We start from the raw sequence: 13818 nt of genomic DNA on the forward strand, positions 1-13818 counted from the left end.
GGCATTTCTCCCAATTAATGACAAGATTCGTTTCCTAGCATCTTTTTAGTATCTTATCCAAATTACTCAAACAAACATCATAAGTGTTACCAAAAATAGAAAAATCATCCATGAAAACCTCAACAAAATTTTCAACCCTATCAGTGAAAATTGCCATCATACATCATTGAAATGTGGCAGGTACATTATATAAGATGAAAGGCATTCGCCTAAAAGCAAATGTACCATACGGGCAAGTAAAAGTAGTTTTATGCTGGTCTTCCAAGGCTACAACTATTTGGTTGTATCTTGAATATCCGTCTAAAAAGAAATAACATTTGTTACCTGCCAGTCGATCAAACATCTGATCCATTCTGATCCATAAAAGGTAACAAAAAATGATCCTTGCGAGTGGTTTTGTTCAATTTTCTATAATCAATTAAAACCTCAAAAAACTAAGTTGTATCTTTGTCTAAAATTAATTTTGATTGTCACGATGGAAAAGAGTTTTTTTGTCAGGTTTTAATAAAAACCAAGTTTCATGCATAATCTTATCAAATACTAATTTATGCAGTTTTTAAAACTTAATGTCATGCAATCAAGTCATGCAAAACAGAATAAAAATCCCCATAGTAATATCCCATGCCTCAGTCCATAAACAAACTTATCACAGTCCCATAATGAGTATTAGATTTAATTCAAAATACTTATGCATGAAAACATTCGAGAAACTCCTCCGATAGCAGTATCTAAGTCCTAACCTCGTGAGTTATCTGAAAAGTAGGAAAATTTAAAGGGATTAGTTTTTAAAGCCCAGTGTGAATCCAACATAAAAGAAAACAGTATTTAAGCTAGGGGTGTGCATTCGGTTAACCGATCGGTTAACTGACCCGAAATAGCTATAACCGAATTAACCGACCTTCCAAAATTTTTAACCGTTAACCGAACCGAATTTTTTTAAAAAAATTAACCGAACCGAAATGTTTTCGGTTAATTAGTTCGGTTAACTGAATTAATCGAAAATTGTATGGTTTTTATTTTTGGTTAAAAATTAACCGAATTAACCGAATTACCCGAATTGAATAACTACATAATTAAAAATATCACATAAGTCTTTGAATCACTACATAATTAAACATAATTCTTGAAATTAAATAATTAAACATAATTCTTGAAATTAACACATAGTTGAAATGTAAGTCTTTAATATTCTCCATTTATATCAATTTCTTCTCTCCAAAAATCTCCATTTGCATTAAACCTAAAAAAAAAAAAACATGTGTAATTGGGTAGATACTTAAGAGTTAAACTTTAGTTTTATTTTTATTGGGTTGGTAATTGGGTAGACTTTAGTTTTAGTTTTATTGGGTTGGGTAATTTGGTAGACTTTAGTTTTAGTTTTATTGGGTTGGATAATTTTATTTATTAATTTTTTCGGTTAACCGAAAAAATTCGGTTAACCGACCGATTTCGAACCGAATTAATCGTTAACCGGAAAATCATAAAAAAATTCACCGACCCCCGACCGAAAAAATTCGGTTAACCGACCGATTAACCGAATTCAGTCGATTAACCGAATTTTTCGGTTTTACCCGAATTATGCACACCCTTAATTTAAGCCATACATTTCATGAATATAGCAACACTTATATTCAACATCATCTTATATATATTAAGGTGCGTGAAAATGTCAATGCAGAGCTTTTTCATAAATCAATGCAAGTTTTTCAAAAACATTCATTCCCATCTCCGCTACACACCAATAAAAACTTTTTGAATAACACATCATGTTGTGGCCAAGCCACTCAATATCCCAGTCAAGCTGCATCGTTGTGGTCAAGCCACTTAATATTGCTGTAAAACTGCCAAAGTCTTCCTCCTTTCGTAATCATCCCAACCCCATACATGTGATATGGCATATGAACAATATTTTTAGTGGCATGCTGAACATGCAATCGGATTTATAATCAATATAGTCGGCATGCTTAACATGCGAATCAAATTTATAGTCAACATAGTCGGCATGCTTAACATGCAAGTTTTATTTCAATTATCAAAATAGTGGCATGATTTATTTATATATCATGCATAATCAATCTTGCCATAAAATCACATATCATGAGAATTTGTATGTAGACATCATTTCACATCAATCATTAAATCACAACAATTATATCATACATTCACAAAATGATCAGTTCAAAGTACTTACTTGAATATCACCCCTTTTTACAGATTTAACATCCCATTTTGAATAAATAATGTATTCTCAATATTTTGCATCATGGAGATCTTTAACAAGATTTCACTTTTAATTAAATATATGTATTATTCGATAATAATTTTCATGTGTAAATTTTCTAATAAGTTAAACCCACACTTGATGATTAGCCTTTCCACTAGATCTAAACTCCAATCTTCAGTGATGGGACAAAAAGACTTATCTCCCACTTTATCCGATTAAAAAGATAGTTTATTAAAGAAATATAATTATTAGTCTTGGGCATGAATTCAATCTCTAACTCTTAAGAGTTTGAGTAGAGAACTTACTCTTGTTTCCTTTTTATGAAGAAATCCGATTGATTTTTTATGGGTGTAGAGAATCCGAATAATCAAACCAACCCTTCGAATAATCAAGTAAAAATCACCCCCTATACACGGTTATAAGTTATGGAGAAATTGATATAGAGTTTTCCTCGTAGATACTTACATTACGACGGTGATACGACAGTCGTCTGACGGTAGTGTGGCAGTCGTCTGACAGTTGTGCAACGATCGTCTGCCGGTTGTGTAGCAATGGTGAAGTGGTGGTTTGGTGGTGGATAATGATATCAAGTGGTGGTGAAAAAAATGGAAATCGATGGTGTAAAGGAAGATGTTTAGAGGCTAAAATAAAACAAAAAGTGAGAAAGGGAGGAGTAAGGAGGAGGAACAACCAAAAGAGGAGGAGAAGAAAATAGAATGAAAGAAAACAAAAGTGAATGTTGACTACCTTAGGTGGGATGAACAGTTCAAGCTTGGTAAATGAGAGAAAATGGAAGCTTTGGGGGACAATGGCATGGAAAGTGGATCATGGGGAACATGCGGAGTGAAAAGGGGGTTTATGGGGGAAAGTTGACTAGTTAAAAAAAAGAAAGAATCTTCCCTTGCATGTAACTAGGAGGGGATGGCAATGGAAACTTTGACCAATGTTTTATGAGTAAAAAAAATTTTAAAAAAATAAGGATGTGGGGAATGGAACATGGGACCTAATAGGATTTATTTATGCTCTTAACCATTAAGCCAACTCACTTGCTTAATAACATTCTAACAACATTTATTTAAAAACATGGTGTGACATTTACTAATGTTTGAAGCAAAATTGCACCAATTGGAAAATAATATGAGGGAAGGGGTTTAAACTCAGGTCTTCAAGGACAGTTCCACCACTACTAAATCACTATGGTGTACATTTCGTGTCATTACGCGGTGCCCCGCTTTTATTTGTCTAAATATAATCCAAGCGGGTTCAAGTGCTTGAAGAGCATATCTACCGAAACAAATTCAATTACCTCGATAAGATATCCCCTTCATTCTTCCTCTATGTTGTTTACGAAATCGAGTTCTTTTGGGGTTATAGTTGATGGTTGTTGGTGAATTCCATCTCTACTACAGAACTAGACATGAGAGTTTCTTCTCATCCAACTCCTCGCGAAAAAAAAAAAGACTAAAAATATATTTTATTCTTAATCTTATGACGTGTAGGCAATTAATGAATAATTGAATCTTGGGATTCTTTACTTTGCGATTTTATCTGATTTGGAAAAATGTTGGAGAGAAAGATGAAGATGAATTTGGGGAGAGAGATGGGACCAACGAAGATGTAAAAGATGGAGGAAATAAAAAAATACTTTAATATAAATTAATATAAAATATTATTTCTAAATTTTAGAAACTATAAAAAAATATTTTAATATAATTTAATATAAAATATAAAATTATTTTAATATAAAATATTCTAAATATTATAATATAATTTAATAAAAATACTTAAATATAATTTAATATAAACTTTTATTTGAAATATAATTTAATAGAAAATATAATTTAAATATTTATATTTAAATATTATTCTTTTGATAGAAAATAATATTCTTTAATATTAAATTGATATGAAAAATACATTAAAATATTTAAGGACATATTTGTTATTTGATTTTTTTTGTATTAGATATCTATTCCACTGTTATGTTTATTCAATTTCATTACATCCTATTCCATTTTCACAAAAGGATAGAATCCTATTCTATTCCAAATGAACCGGACGTGATGTTAATATCTTTTAATTTCAAGATTTTAAAAACTTATGGGTACTTTAAAATATAAAATAACATAAATTTTCAATGTTTTGGAATAGGATTGATAGTCGAATTATTCAAACCATCGATTCCCTATCAATATACTTGTCTGGTTTAAATTAAATAAATTATTAAAATTAATAAATAAAATAAAATAAGTTATAAAATCCAGCTCAACCATCAATTTGTACTGATTTATTAGCCAACTAATTTTTATTTCTCTTCAATATAATATCTCGATTAATTTTCGATTCAATAAATCTAATTGAATCAAATCTAATTTTGAAAACACTAATATTCTTTTAGAATTATAGCAGGATGGAAATAAAACAAAATATACGGATAAAACATAAAAAGTGAAAATGTGAAGTCTATTGGTACCTGCACTCAAACAACATGTTTATCAACAACTCTTTTACTATGGCATTTATCACGAATATTAATAAATAATAATATTATTATTATTATATTTTCCTTAAATTCCAAAACAACCCCTTGAAATTGATTCCTTTTCCAACGCTGACCCGACAATTCCCAATTTTTATTTATTGTACATCACGCCCCTACCCTTCTTTACTTGTTCTTCTTTTTTTTTCTTTTTTTTCCTAATTTCTCGAAAAAAAACCCCAAGCTTTAGGGTTTCTTCTTCTCCTCCAATTCCAAGCCCCGGATTTTCCAGTCTGGTAAATTCTCCCCCTTTTACTCTCTCTCTCTCTCTAAAATTTATTATCCGATTTTCTCCTTTTCGTGCTAATTTCTTTTTATTTTTTATTTTTATTTTCTTTCTTGGTTTGCATGCCATAATTTAGTCAATTTCTTTTAATTCTTTTGCATGCACTGTTACTCCTTGAAGTTGAGTGGAAAATGTAATTTAGTTTCTCGTTTAGATTGTTGGGTCTTCGTTAATGGTTCTGCTTTTTGGTGGGTTTTTTTTTTTTTTTTGCTGATCTGGTTATCATGACCGTTGCTTTGGTTTTAAAAAGATCTGTTTTTTTTTTTTCTTTAGCTCACTAGCTGTGGAAGACATTGACTTATTTGGTTTCTTTGGCAGCCTTTTCCATCTTGAAATAAACTTTGGGGGGGGTGATAAACCCGTTTAGCTGTTTTATATGTTCGCTTTGAGCGCTTTTCTAAACAAAATCACTGATCAATCATGGGATGTTACTTATAAATTTTATGTTTTTAGAAATGTAGATATATATTTTTTGTCAATTGTGTACTTTTTTTTTCCTTCCACTGATAAATTATCAAGTTGGTTCCTTTGGTTTGATGGTTTAAGACAATGTCGTGCTCTGTTGTTTGAGGCTTCAACTGGTTTGACTACTGACTGTAAGTGTGCCTTTAAGGAATACCATGATGATTAGTAAAAGAAAATCTGTGTCTTCCACTTTAGTTAAGTTGAGAAAGGTTTGACATTTTGGACTGAATCTTGTGCATCAGTTCTATGATTGGGGGACCTGAAAATTTCCTTTTGTACTTCTAATGTCTGTGTGGGTTTCTCCCATACCTGTCAATTGCCTTGCATGCAGTATTTGATGTAACGATGTTTGTAGGCCATGTATGGTTTGTAATGATTTTAAAAGCTTTTACTTTTATCATTTGAGTTTATGTAATCTATTTGTAAATTTGTTGTTCATTTAAGTTAAGAAGCAATTTGGAATGGTGCGGGGGAAGCTGATCTTGATTTGCCAGCATGGTGGTGAATTTGAGACAAAAGATGATGGATCCATGTTATATGCTGGAGGAGAGGCACATGCCTTGGACATCAGCCCTGAGACAGGATTCGATGATCTCAAGTACAAATTAGCTGAGAAATGTAACTTGGAACTAAAATCTTTGGCTATCAAGTATTTTCTCCCCGGAAACAGGAGAACACTAATTACTTTGTCTAATGAGAAAGACCTAAAAAGGATGTGTGATTTTCACAAGGACTCGGTGACTGCAGATGTTTTCCTTACAGGGAAAGCAGGCTTTGTTCCTGCAAATCATGGCATGCCTGCTAAGAGGTAATTACTCTCTACCTGCAATTATTACCATTTTCTAGATTCTCTTTGTTGTCATTACTATTTTGTCGCATTAAATTTATAGGGAAATTCATTATCATTGCATCAGCAGCAAGCAAAATAAGAATGTGCTGAAAAAATCCGTCTTCTTTGATGAGTGTGGGTTTCCCTTGGTATTTCTGCATTGTGGTTAATTATGGAAATTGTGACATCTACAGTTTCATTAAGACCATTCATCGCTTGCAGGAAAAAGAAAGCCACTGCTGCACGTCCTGCTACTTCCAAAGTTGCTCCCTCTGCTGGCGGCCTGAAGGATGTTACCATCAGTATAGCAACCCCTTCTGACTCTGTTGCAGGTGTCAATGCAGCACTCCGAAGTCCCTCTAGAGCAGCAAAGCGTACTGCTGGCCGTAACATTGTTGATGGTCTTTTTGAGGTCAGTGTTGCTGATGCAACTGACACAGATACAATTGATATGAGTGCTTCTCCTGCTGATACTGTCAAGAAACGAAGGCGCACTGCCTCCTGGAAACGTGCTGCAAATGGTCTTACCATTGTGACTGTTGATGACAATCTTGAGGAGACAGAGAAAACTCCACCCAGGAAAAAGGTAGCTAGGAAATTCAATCCCATTGTTGTAGCTAATAATGGGGACCACCAGCTTGGCCCTGTTGATGGTTCAGTGGAGAAACAAGTTGAATCATGGAAAAATGGTATTACTGAAGGCCAGGATTTCAGAAGTGTGGCGGAATTCCGTGATGCTCTACAGAAATATGCCATTGCACATCGCTTTGGTTATAAATTAAGAAAGAATGACACCAATCGTGCTAATGCTGTATGTGCAGTAGAAGGATGTCCTTGGAGGATTCATGCATCTTGGGTCCCATCTGCCAGTGTGTTTAGGGTTAAAATGTTACATGAACCACATACTTGCGGTGGCGAATCATGGAAGATTGCTACTCCAGCTAAAAATTGGCTGGTGAATGTTATAAAGGATAGGTTGAGAGATAGCCCACACCACAAACCAAAAGAAATTGCAACTGGCCTTCTTCGTGATTTTGGGCTTGAGCTGAACTATGCGCAAGTATGGCGTGGAATTGAAGATGCTCGGCAGCAACTTCAGGGTTCATACAAAGATGCATATAACCAGTTGCCTTGGTACTGTGAGAAGATAGAGAAGACAAACCCTGGTAGTTTTACGAAGCTTGTCATCGGAGATGATAAAAGATTTCAGCGTCTTTTTCTGTCCTTTAATGCTTTGATACGTGGTTTCCAAAGTGGTTGTCGTCCACTTCTTTTCCTCGAAGCCATCCCTTTGAAATCAAAATACCATGAAATTCTGCTTACAGCGACTGCACTGGATGGTGATGATGGTATTTTCCCTGTTGCATTTGCTGTTGTAGATGATGAAAATGAGGACAGTTGGCATTGGTTTTTGGAGCAGTTGAGATCTGCTGTGTCGACTTCCCGTTCTCTAACCTTTGTCTCTGATAGAGATAAGGGATTAATGAAACATGTACTTGAAATATTTGAAAATGCTCACCACGGTTACTCAATATACTACTTGATGGACAGTTTCATACAGAACTTGAAGGGACCATTCTTTGGAGAAGGAAGGGCTTCATTGCCTGGATGTTTCTTAGCTGCAGCGAAAGCAGTCCGACCTGGTGGTTTTAGGATGTACACTGAGCAAATTAAACGGGTTTCTTCAAGTGCTTATGATTGGATCATGCAAAATGAGCCTGAATATTGGGCAAATGCCTTTTTCAAGGGTGAGCATTTTAATCACATAACACTCAACATTGCAGAGGCATATGCTAACTGGATAGAGGAAGCACGAGACCTACCCATCATACCTAAGGTTGAAGTAATAAGATGTAAAATCATGGAATTAATGGAACTTCGTCGAACGGAATCGAGTAACTGGACTATGAAGCTTACACCGTCAAAGCAGGAAAAGTTACAAGAAGAATGTGTTAAAGCACGTGGTCTGAAAGTATTATTCTCATCCGACACCCTGTTTGAAGTTCATGATAGCTCCATCAATGTTGTGGATATTGTCAAACAACACTGCAGTTGTGCTATGTGGAAACCAACTGGGCTTCCTTGCCATCATGCAGTTGCTGTCTTTAACTGCACAGGTAGGAGTGTGTATGATTATTGTTCAAAATACTACACAGCTGAAAGCTTCCGGTTAGCATTTGCTGAGAGCATAAATCCTGCTTCGACCATTGCTCACCCTTGTGGAAATGAAGAAGATTCCGAGGAAGATGAGGATCAGATAATGCCTCCAAGCATCTCACGACCAGTAGCAGCTCAACAACCAAAGAAAATAAGACGAAACAAAAGCCAGGGAATTATTAGGAGATCTGTGTGTTGTACCCGGTGCAAAGGAGTTGGGCATAACAAGGTTTCATGCAAGGTAAGCTTATAGGGAAAATGTTTACCTCCCCTTGTATGTATGTATAACGCTGTACAGCTTTCATGGTTACTTTAGATAATATCCAGCTCCTTTGAACTCATTTGCAGGCCATGAATAGTTGTATTGTTCTTCAAAGTTGCATTTTATGTATTAGGCTAAATTACTTGGACTTTGTTGCAAACTTAATCTTATCATCCCGTTATGTTATGGTGGCAAATAGGTAGGTTGAATTCCATTTGGATTGATTTCTTGTTCTTCAAGTTTAGTACTTGCATTATTTGCTTTTCAAATCAATTTTAAGTTTGAATTAGTCTCTTAAAGTGCGTGCGTTAGAAAATAATGTATTTTTTTTTTAATTTTCAACTATATTTAAAAAATAAAATTACTTTTTCTTTTATTTATTTTTTTTCCTATTAAGAGCTAGTTTTTATTGTTGTGGTTAAAAGTGTAGTAGAAAAGTACCGGAAGAAAGTGGTTAAAGGTTAATGGTTTTTTCGGATACAATAGTAAAAAGTTAAAATTAATTAAGTTTTAACTTCAGAAAAATATTTTGTACCTTGAAGAAGCACAAGGCCTGAGCATACTTTTAAAGGAAGAAATTTTTTTTTTTTTTATGTTTTTATTAGTTTTACTCTTTCAATTCTCAATCATTTCAAATTTATTGCAAAGTTGATGGTTGGAATTAGTTTTTCCAAATGTACCACGTAATCGCAACTAGAATGGTAGGTATGGTTAAATGGTATGAAAAGCTTTGGATAAAATTTAACGGACAAAAATGTAGTTTGTACAGGCAATGTAGATATAGACTAGAGGGGATGATGAAGTGTTAGAGGGAGTGTATCTAAAGTATAATGCCCGAGCCTCCCAGTGCGATACAAATCTAGCAACTTAACACTAACAACTCTATTGTAGACATATTCACCTAATCCTTGTGGAACACGGAAAGCCTCCCTCAATGCTACCAACTCTGCCTCCATAAGTTTTATCATATCCTCCTCCAGCTCTATATTACCATCAAAGCATGAAATGGTATCAAAGATAGTCCCACGAACATCATTCACAATCAAGTCCTGCATCAACTCAAGAAAACAAATTATGAAGCAGAAGCTCCCTCAACAGTTGATATAGTTGAAGATTACAGAAAAGTAAAGAGTTAATTGCATTTTTCAGTCAGGCTAACTTTGTAAATAACACAAGTGTCGGTTAACGTGTATCATGGAAGCCCTTGTACTAGGAGTTAGATTGCATTTTGTCCTATTTATTAAAAAAAATGGGCAAATTAGTCATTGTACATTAGATAAAAAAGCAAATTGATCCCTTCTGTAAAAGTTATATCCATTTCTACTGTTAAAAAATGGCATGCTTGATAGAAGAATAATCAAATAGTTACACGTAACGTGCCATATGCAGCACCTCGTGCCGACATACAGGGATAATAATAAAAATAAATGCAAATTTTAACAGAACGATCAATTTACTATTTGATCTAATTTATTGGGACTGACTTGCCCATTTTTTTAGTAGAAGGGGCAATTCGACTTCTAACATAATGACCTCCATGATACTTTTACCCACAAGTGTCCATACCTGAGTGTGATCCATCATATGCTGCTTTTTTTGTCTCATCTCCAGCTTAGAGCTAATTGAATCTTCTACTTTGTGCTCTATAAATGACAACAGCCTATCCTCATTGGTTGAAAATTTTGCCCATTTCTTATATTGGTCACTTAAGTTAAGAATGGTCAAAAAATATCGAGCAAGTTCCTTCTGCTCAATCAGACCGTCTCTGATTGCCCCTGCACTTGCATAAACATAATTTTTTTGATTTAATAGAGGAGATATACTTGAGCCCTAAAAGAGAGAAAAAATAATGGTTATCACCCCCACCTGTTAATACTAGTTTGGAGCAAAGCTCAGCATCATGAATCATACGGGGCAAAATACCAGGAGTATCCAACAAATAGATATTGGGATGGCTACCAATCTGAAGATGTAAGTGTTGAGCATGAAACACTCCATTATATTGCTACAAGCACAACATTGATGGAGAAAAATGATTCAAAATTAAGGGAAAAAAAAACCATTACAACATGGTGGCATGTATACCTTGAAGCTGCTGATATCTTTTGTCTCTCCAGGCTGAGGACTCACAGTTGCATGCTTCAACCTTCCTTTCTCTATAAAGAAGGAACATGGGATGATAGTTTAGATTTTCACTAAGCAGGAGAGGAACAAGAGAAATTTTAATGAACTACTAAAATTAGTGCCTACAATCATTCCATTCCAACCAAACAATAAAACAATGTTGAAGCTGAGAGGATTTGAGAAGGTTAAAGCACCTGCAGCACTAATCCTCCCCATCTGATGCAAAGAATTAGCTAGTGCTGATTTACCAACATTAGGAATCCCCACTAGCATTATTGTTATTGTCTCACTAGCATGATGATTAGCTTTGCACAGTCCCCTAACTTGAGCTTGTATAAAATTAAGCAGCTGTGAGCAATGAATTGTTATAAATTGTTAGTATACATAATATATCTTAAAGGGAAACAAGGTTTTAGTGGTTAGATGGGAGAGATGAAATACCCCTTTCACACTGTCCTTGTTATGGGAATTGACTCCATAAGGAATGCAATTTTGTTGCTCAAAATATCTCATCCATCCCTTAAAAAAATTTGAACTAAATATTAAATGTGTGGATAAATTTACAAGACAAATATAAATAAATAAATAATGAAAAAAATAAATACTTTTGAGAGGAAGTATGTGAAAGAAAGAAGTTACATAGCCATAAAGGTGTAGGGTAGTTTTTCTAATTAAATGACATTTATAAAGATTATTTATATCTATCTAATATTATTATTAAAAGAGTTGACAAAGTTGTTGCAATACGTTAATCAAACATTAGCTCCATTAAAACTATCAACAATCCAACTTTAATATATGAGTTAAGGATATGTAATTTACATTTTAATTTTTTTAATTTCGCATCAAATGACTACTCTTTTTTTAAAAAACCTTATCTTAAATAAAAAAATTAAAATCTTAAAGTATCGACTTTTATTTTATAAATATTCTAAAATGTTCACCTATCTACAGCTGTGCAAAGTATTTAGGTAAAATAATCATGAAACAATTTGTACTAGAAGTTTGAATTATATTTTGACTCATGTGCTAAAAAATGAATAAGTTAGTTTTTGTACATTAAATCAAATAATGAACTGATCATTTTATTAAAAATTTGATCATTTTATTAAAATTTCATTCATTTTATGGTTAAAATTTATTCATTGTACGTCAACAGCAGGGTGTACCACATATCATTATCTAGTTATTTTATTAGTGACACTAACTTTTAACAATAAAAATGATATTTTTAAAAGAAATAATCAATTTGGTTTTTGATTAACCTATAGGGACTAATATACTAATTTTTCAGTAGATGAAGTAAAATGCAATTTGACTCCCGCTCTTCCACGACACTTTTACCCAAGTATTTACTATGGTTTTATGTGAATTCTCCAACTGAAATGGACTTTATGACATAATAATACTAGTACAGAAACAGTGGAATTTGGAATCGAAATGAAAGGCAAATAAAAAAGAAACACAGAAACAAATAGCAACCTTTACTTGTGTTTGGTCTGCGAGGTCTATCTTGTTCATCACAACAATTCGTTTAGAAAGAGCGGGGAAGTCTCTCAACAGCTCATTTTCAGATGATAAAGGAATCTGTAAGGTTAATGCAGTCAACAAATTTATTTATAAGTTTCATCTGGCAAGAAAGAATCATGGAAAATAAAAGAAGCATACCCTGGCGTCTCTGATCTCAGCTACGAGATCGACCAATGGAAGTCGTTGAGCAATGGCACCTGAGGCCGCAGCCATGTGGAGGTCGTACCATCCTTTATTTCTACTTGCTGCTTTCTTCACTGCAATCCCTATTTTCCTTGTTATTCTACTCGCAGTACTAGCTGTTGCCATTAGTAAATTGGCGATTTGTTTTTTACTACTACCGGTGAATGAGTATATAAATTAGGGTTTATGGTTTATGTAGAAGTCACGGTAGGATAATTGGAGCTTGTTCAGGCATAAAATCAAACATGTTGAGAGCAATGTGGCTGTCTCCTGAATTACGTCCGAAACGAAAATAAACCTATCAAAGGAAATAGCGAATCAATGTCCGGGAAACGAAAATTTTTGAGGGAAATAGAAGAAATGAAGCGAAAAATGGGTGAGCAGTGTAAGGAAGGTGAAGAATATTTGAAAGCTTCAAAAGCCGAACAAAATTAATTCGGATAGTCACAGCCCATTTACATGTGGGCTATAAACCAGCTATAATCTCACTTTCCCAGACACTGAAGAGGCAAAGCATGCTTCAACATCAGAGAAAAAGAAATTATGCATGGTTTATAGTTCTACAGACTATGATATCACTAATCATATTGCAGCCTCCAACCAAATGGTGCATGATTCGAAGGTGGTTCACACGGATGTGCCAATAGGTTATGGAGGTTTAGAGATTATAAAACCAGTTTAGTGGAGTTACCGTGGGGGAATAGAACTTACATGTAGCAAGAGGAGCTGAGACTGGATTTTACTCTCCACTAAAAAAAATTTGTATAGATCAGATTATTTCTATTTAAAATTTCATTCTTACTAAAAAAACTAAAAATAAAAGCGAATATAATTGACATAAATTATCCTAATTTTTACAAGCAAACCTCATAAGTAGGCATCTCTTTTACATAAGAAACAAACTATTTTTATGACTCATATAAAGACAAATATACTTTTTGATACTTTTATACCTATTTTTTTGACTTATACTTTTTCATAAGAAACAAGCCTACTTTCTTGACTCATATAAAAAACATAACGAAACATCACATCTAATTTATGACTTATATAACAAACATAATGAAATATCACGTCTAATCACTTTCATAGTCTATGCTGACATCAGAAGTGACGTTCAGTTCTTCTATCATCTTTGTTTTTTCTTCTTTAACTCTATAGCACTTTATCTCCGTCTGTTCAATCTGTTGTTCAAGACCATCACTTGAATTGTAAAAAT

General features: G+C 33.8%; 2 protein-coding genes across 4 annotated transcripts; one reads left to right on the forward strand and one right to left on the reverse strand.

Annotated features, from left to right (window-relative positions):
- Window positions 1-4840: 4840 nt before the first annotated feature.
- Window positions 4841-8986, forward strand: LOC105791039 (uncharacterized). Its single transcript, XM_012618910.2, has 3 exons — window positions 4841-4999; window positions 5959-6322; window positions 6566-8986. The coding sequence occupies exons 2-3, from the start codon at window positions 5976-5978 to the stop codon at window positions 8751-8753; spliced, it is 2535 nt and encodes an 844-aa protein (XP_012474364.1). The 5' UTR covers window positions 4841-4999; window positions 5959-5975; the 3' UTR covers window positions 8754-8986.
- A 482-nt stretch (window positions 8987-9468) lies between these two features.
- Window positions 9469-13437, reverse strand: LOC105791040 (DAR GTPase 2, mitochondrial). 3 transcript variants are annotated; one of them, XM_052620354.1, is made up of 9 exons: window positions 13311-13437; window positions 12555-12897; window positions 12369-12473; window positions 11328-11405; window positions 11081-11234; window positions 10848-10918; window positions 10629-10767; window positions 10329-10537; window positions 9469-9811 (listed from the first exon to the last, which is right to left on the reverse strand). In XM_052620354.1, the coding sequence occupies exons 2-9, from the start codon at window positions 12723-12725 to the stop codon at window positions 9548-9550; spliced, it is 1191 nt and encodes a 396-aa protein (XP_052476314.1). In that variant the 5' UTR covers window positions 12726-12897; window positions 13311-13437; the 3' UTR covers window positions 9469-9547. The 3 variants fall into 3 exon arrangements, with proteins under 3 accessions (XP_052476314.1, XP_012474367.1, XP_012474365.1); XM_012618913.2 differs by lacking the exon at window positions 13311-13437 and having other exon boundaries at window positions 10629-10725; window positions 12555-13274; XM_012618911.2 differs by lacking the exon at window positions 13311-13437 and having other exon boundaries at window positions 12555-13274.
- Between the last annotated feature and the right edge of the window lie 381 nt (window positions 13438-13818).

The sequence above is a fragment of the Gossypium raimondii genome, chromosome 8, assembly GCF_025698545.1.
Source record: "Gossypium raimondii isolate GPD5lz chromosome 8, ASM2569854v1, whole genome shotgun sequence".
NCBI classification, from domain to species: domain Eukaryota; kingdom Viridiplantae; phylum Streptophyta; class Magnoliopsida; order Malvales; family Malvaceae; genus Gossypium; species Gossypium raimondii.

Bases quoted from the DNA above. Each gene is read 5' to 3' on its own strand.
- LOC105791040 (XM_052620354.1), bottom strand. From the start codon at position 12,725: ATGGCAACAGCTAGTACTGCGAGTAGAATAACAAGGAAAATAGGGATT. The intron at 11,406-12,368 runs GTTGCTATTTGT...AATTTTTTTAAG, and splicing joins CAGACCAAACACAAGTAAAG to GGATGGATGAGATATTTTGA. The intron at 10,919-11,080 runs GTGCTTTAACCT...CCTTCTTTATAG, and splicing joins GGGGAGGATTAGTGCTGCAG to AGAAAGGAAGGTTGAAGCAT.
- LOC105791039 (XM_012618910.2), top strand. From the start codon at position 5,976: ATGGTGCGGGGGAAGCTGATCTTGATTTGCCAGCATGGTGGTGAATTT. The intron at 6,323-6,565 runs GTAATTACTCTC...CATCGCTTGCAG, and splicing joins CATGGCATGCCTGCTAAGAG to GAAAAAGAAAGCCACTGCTG.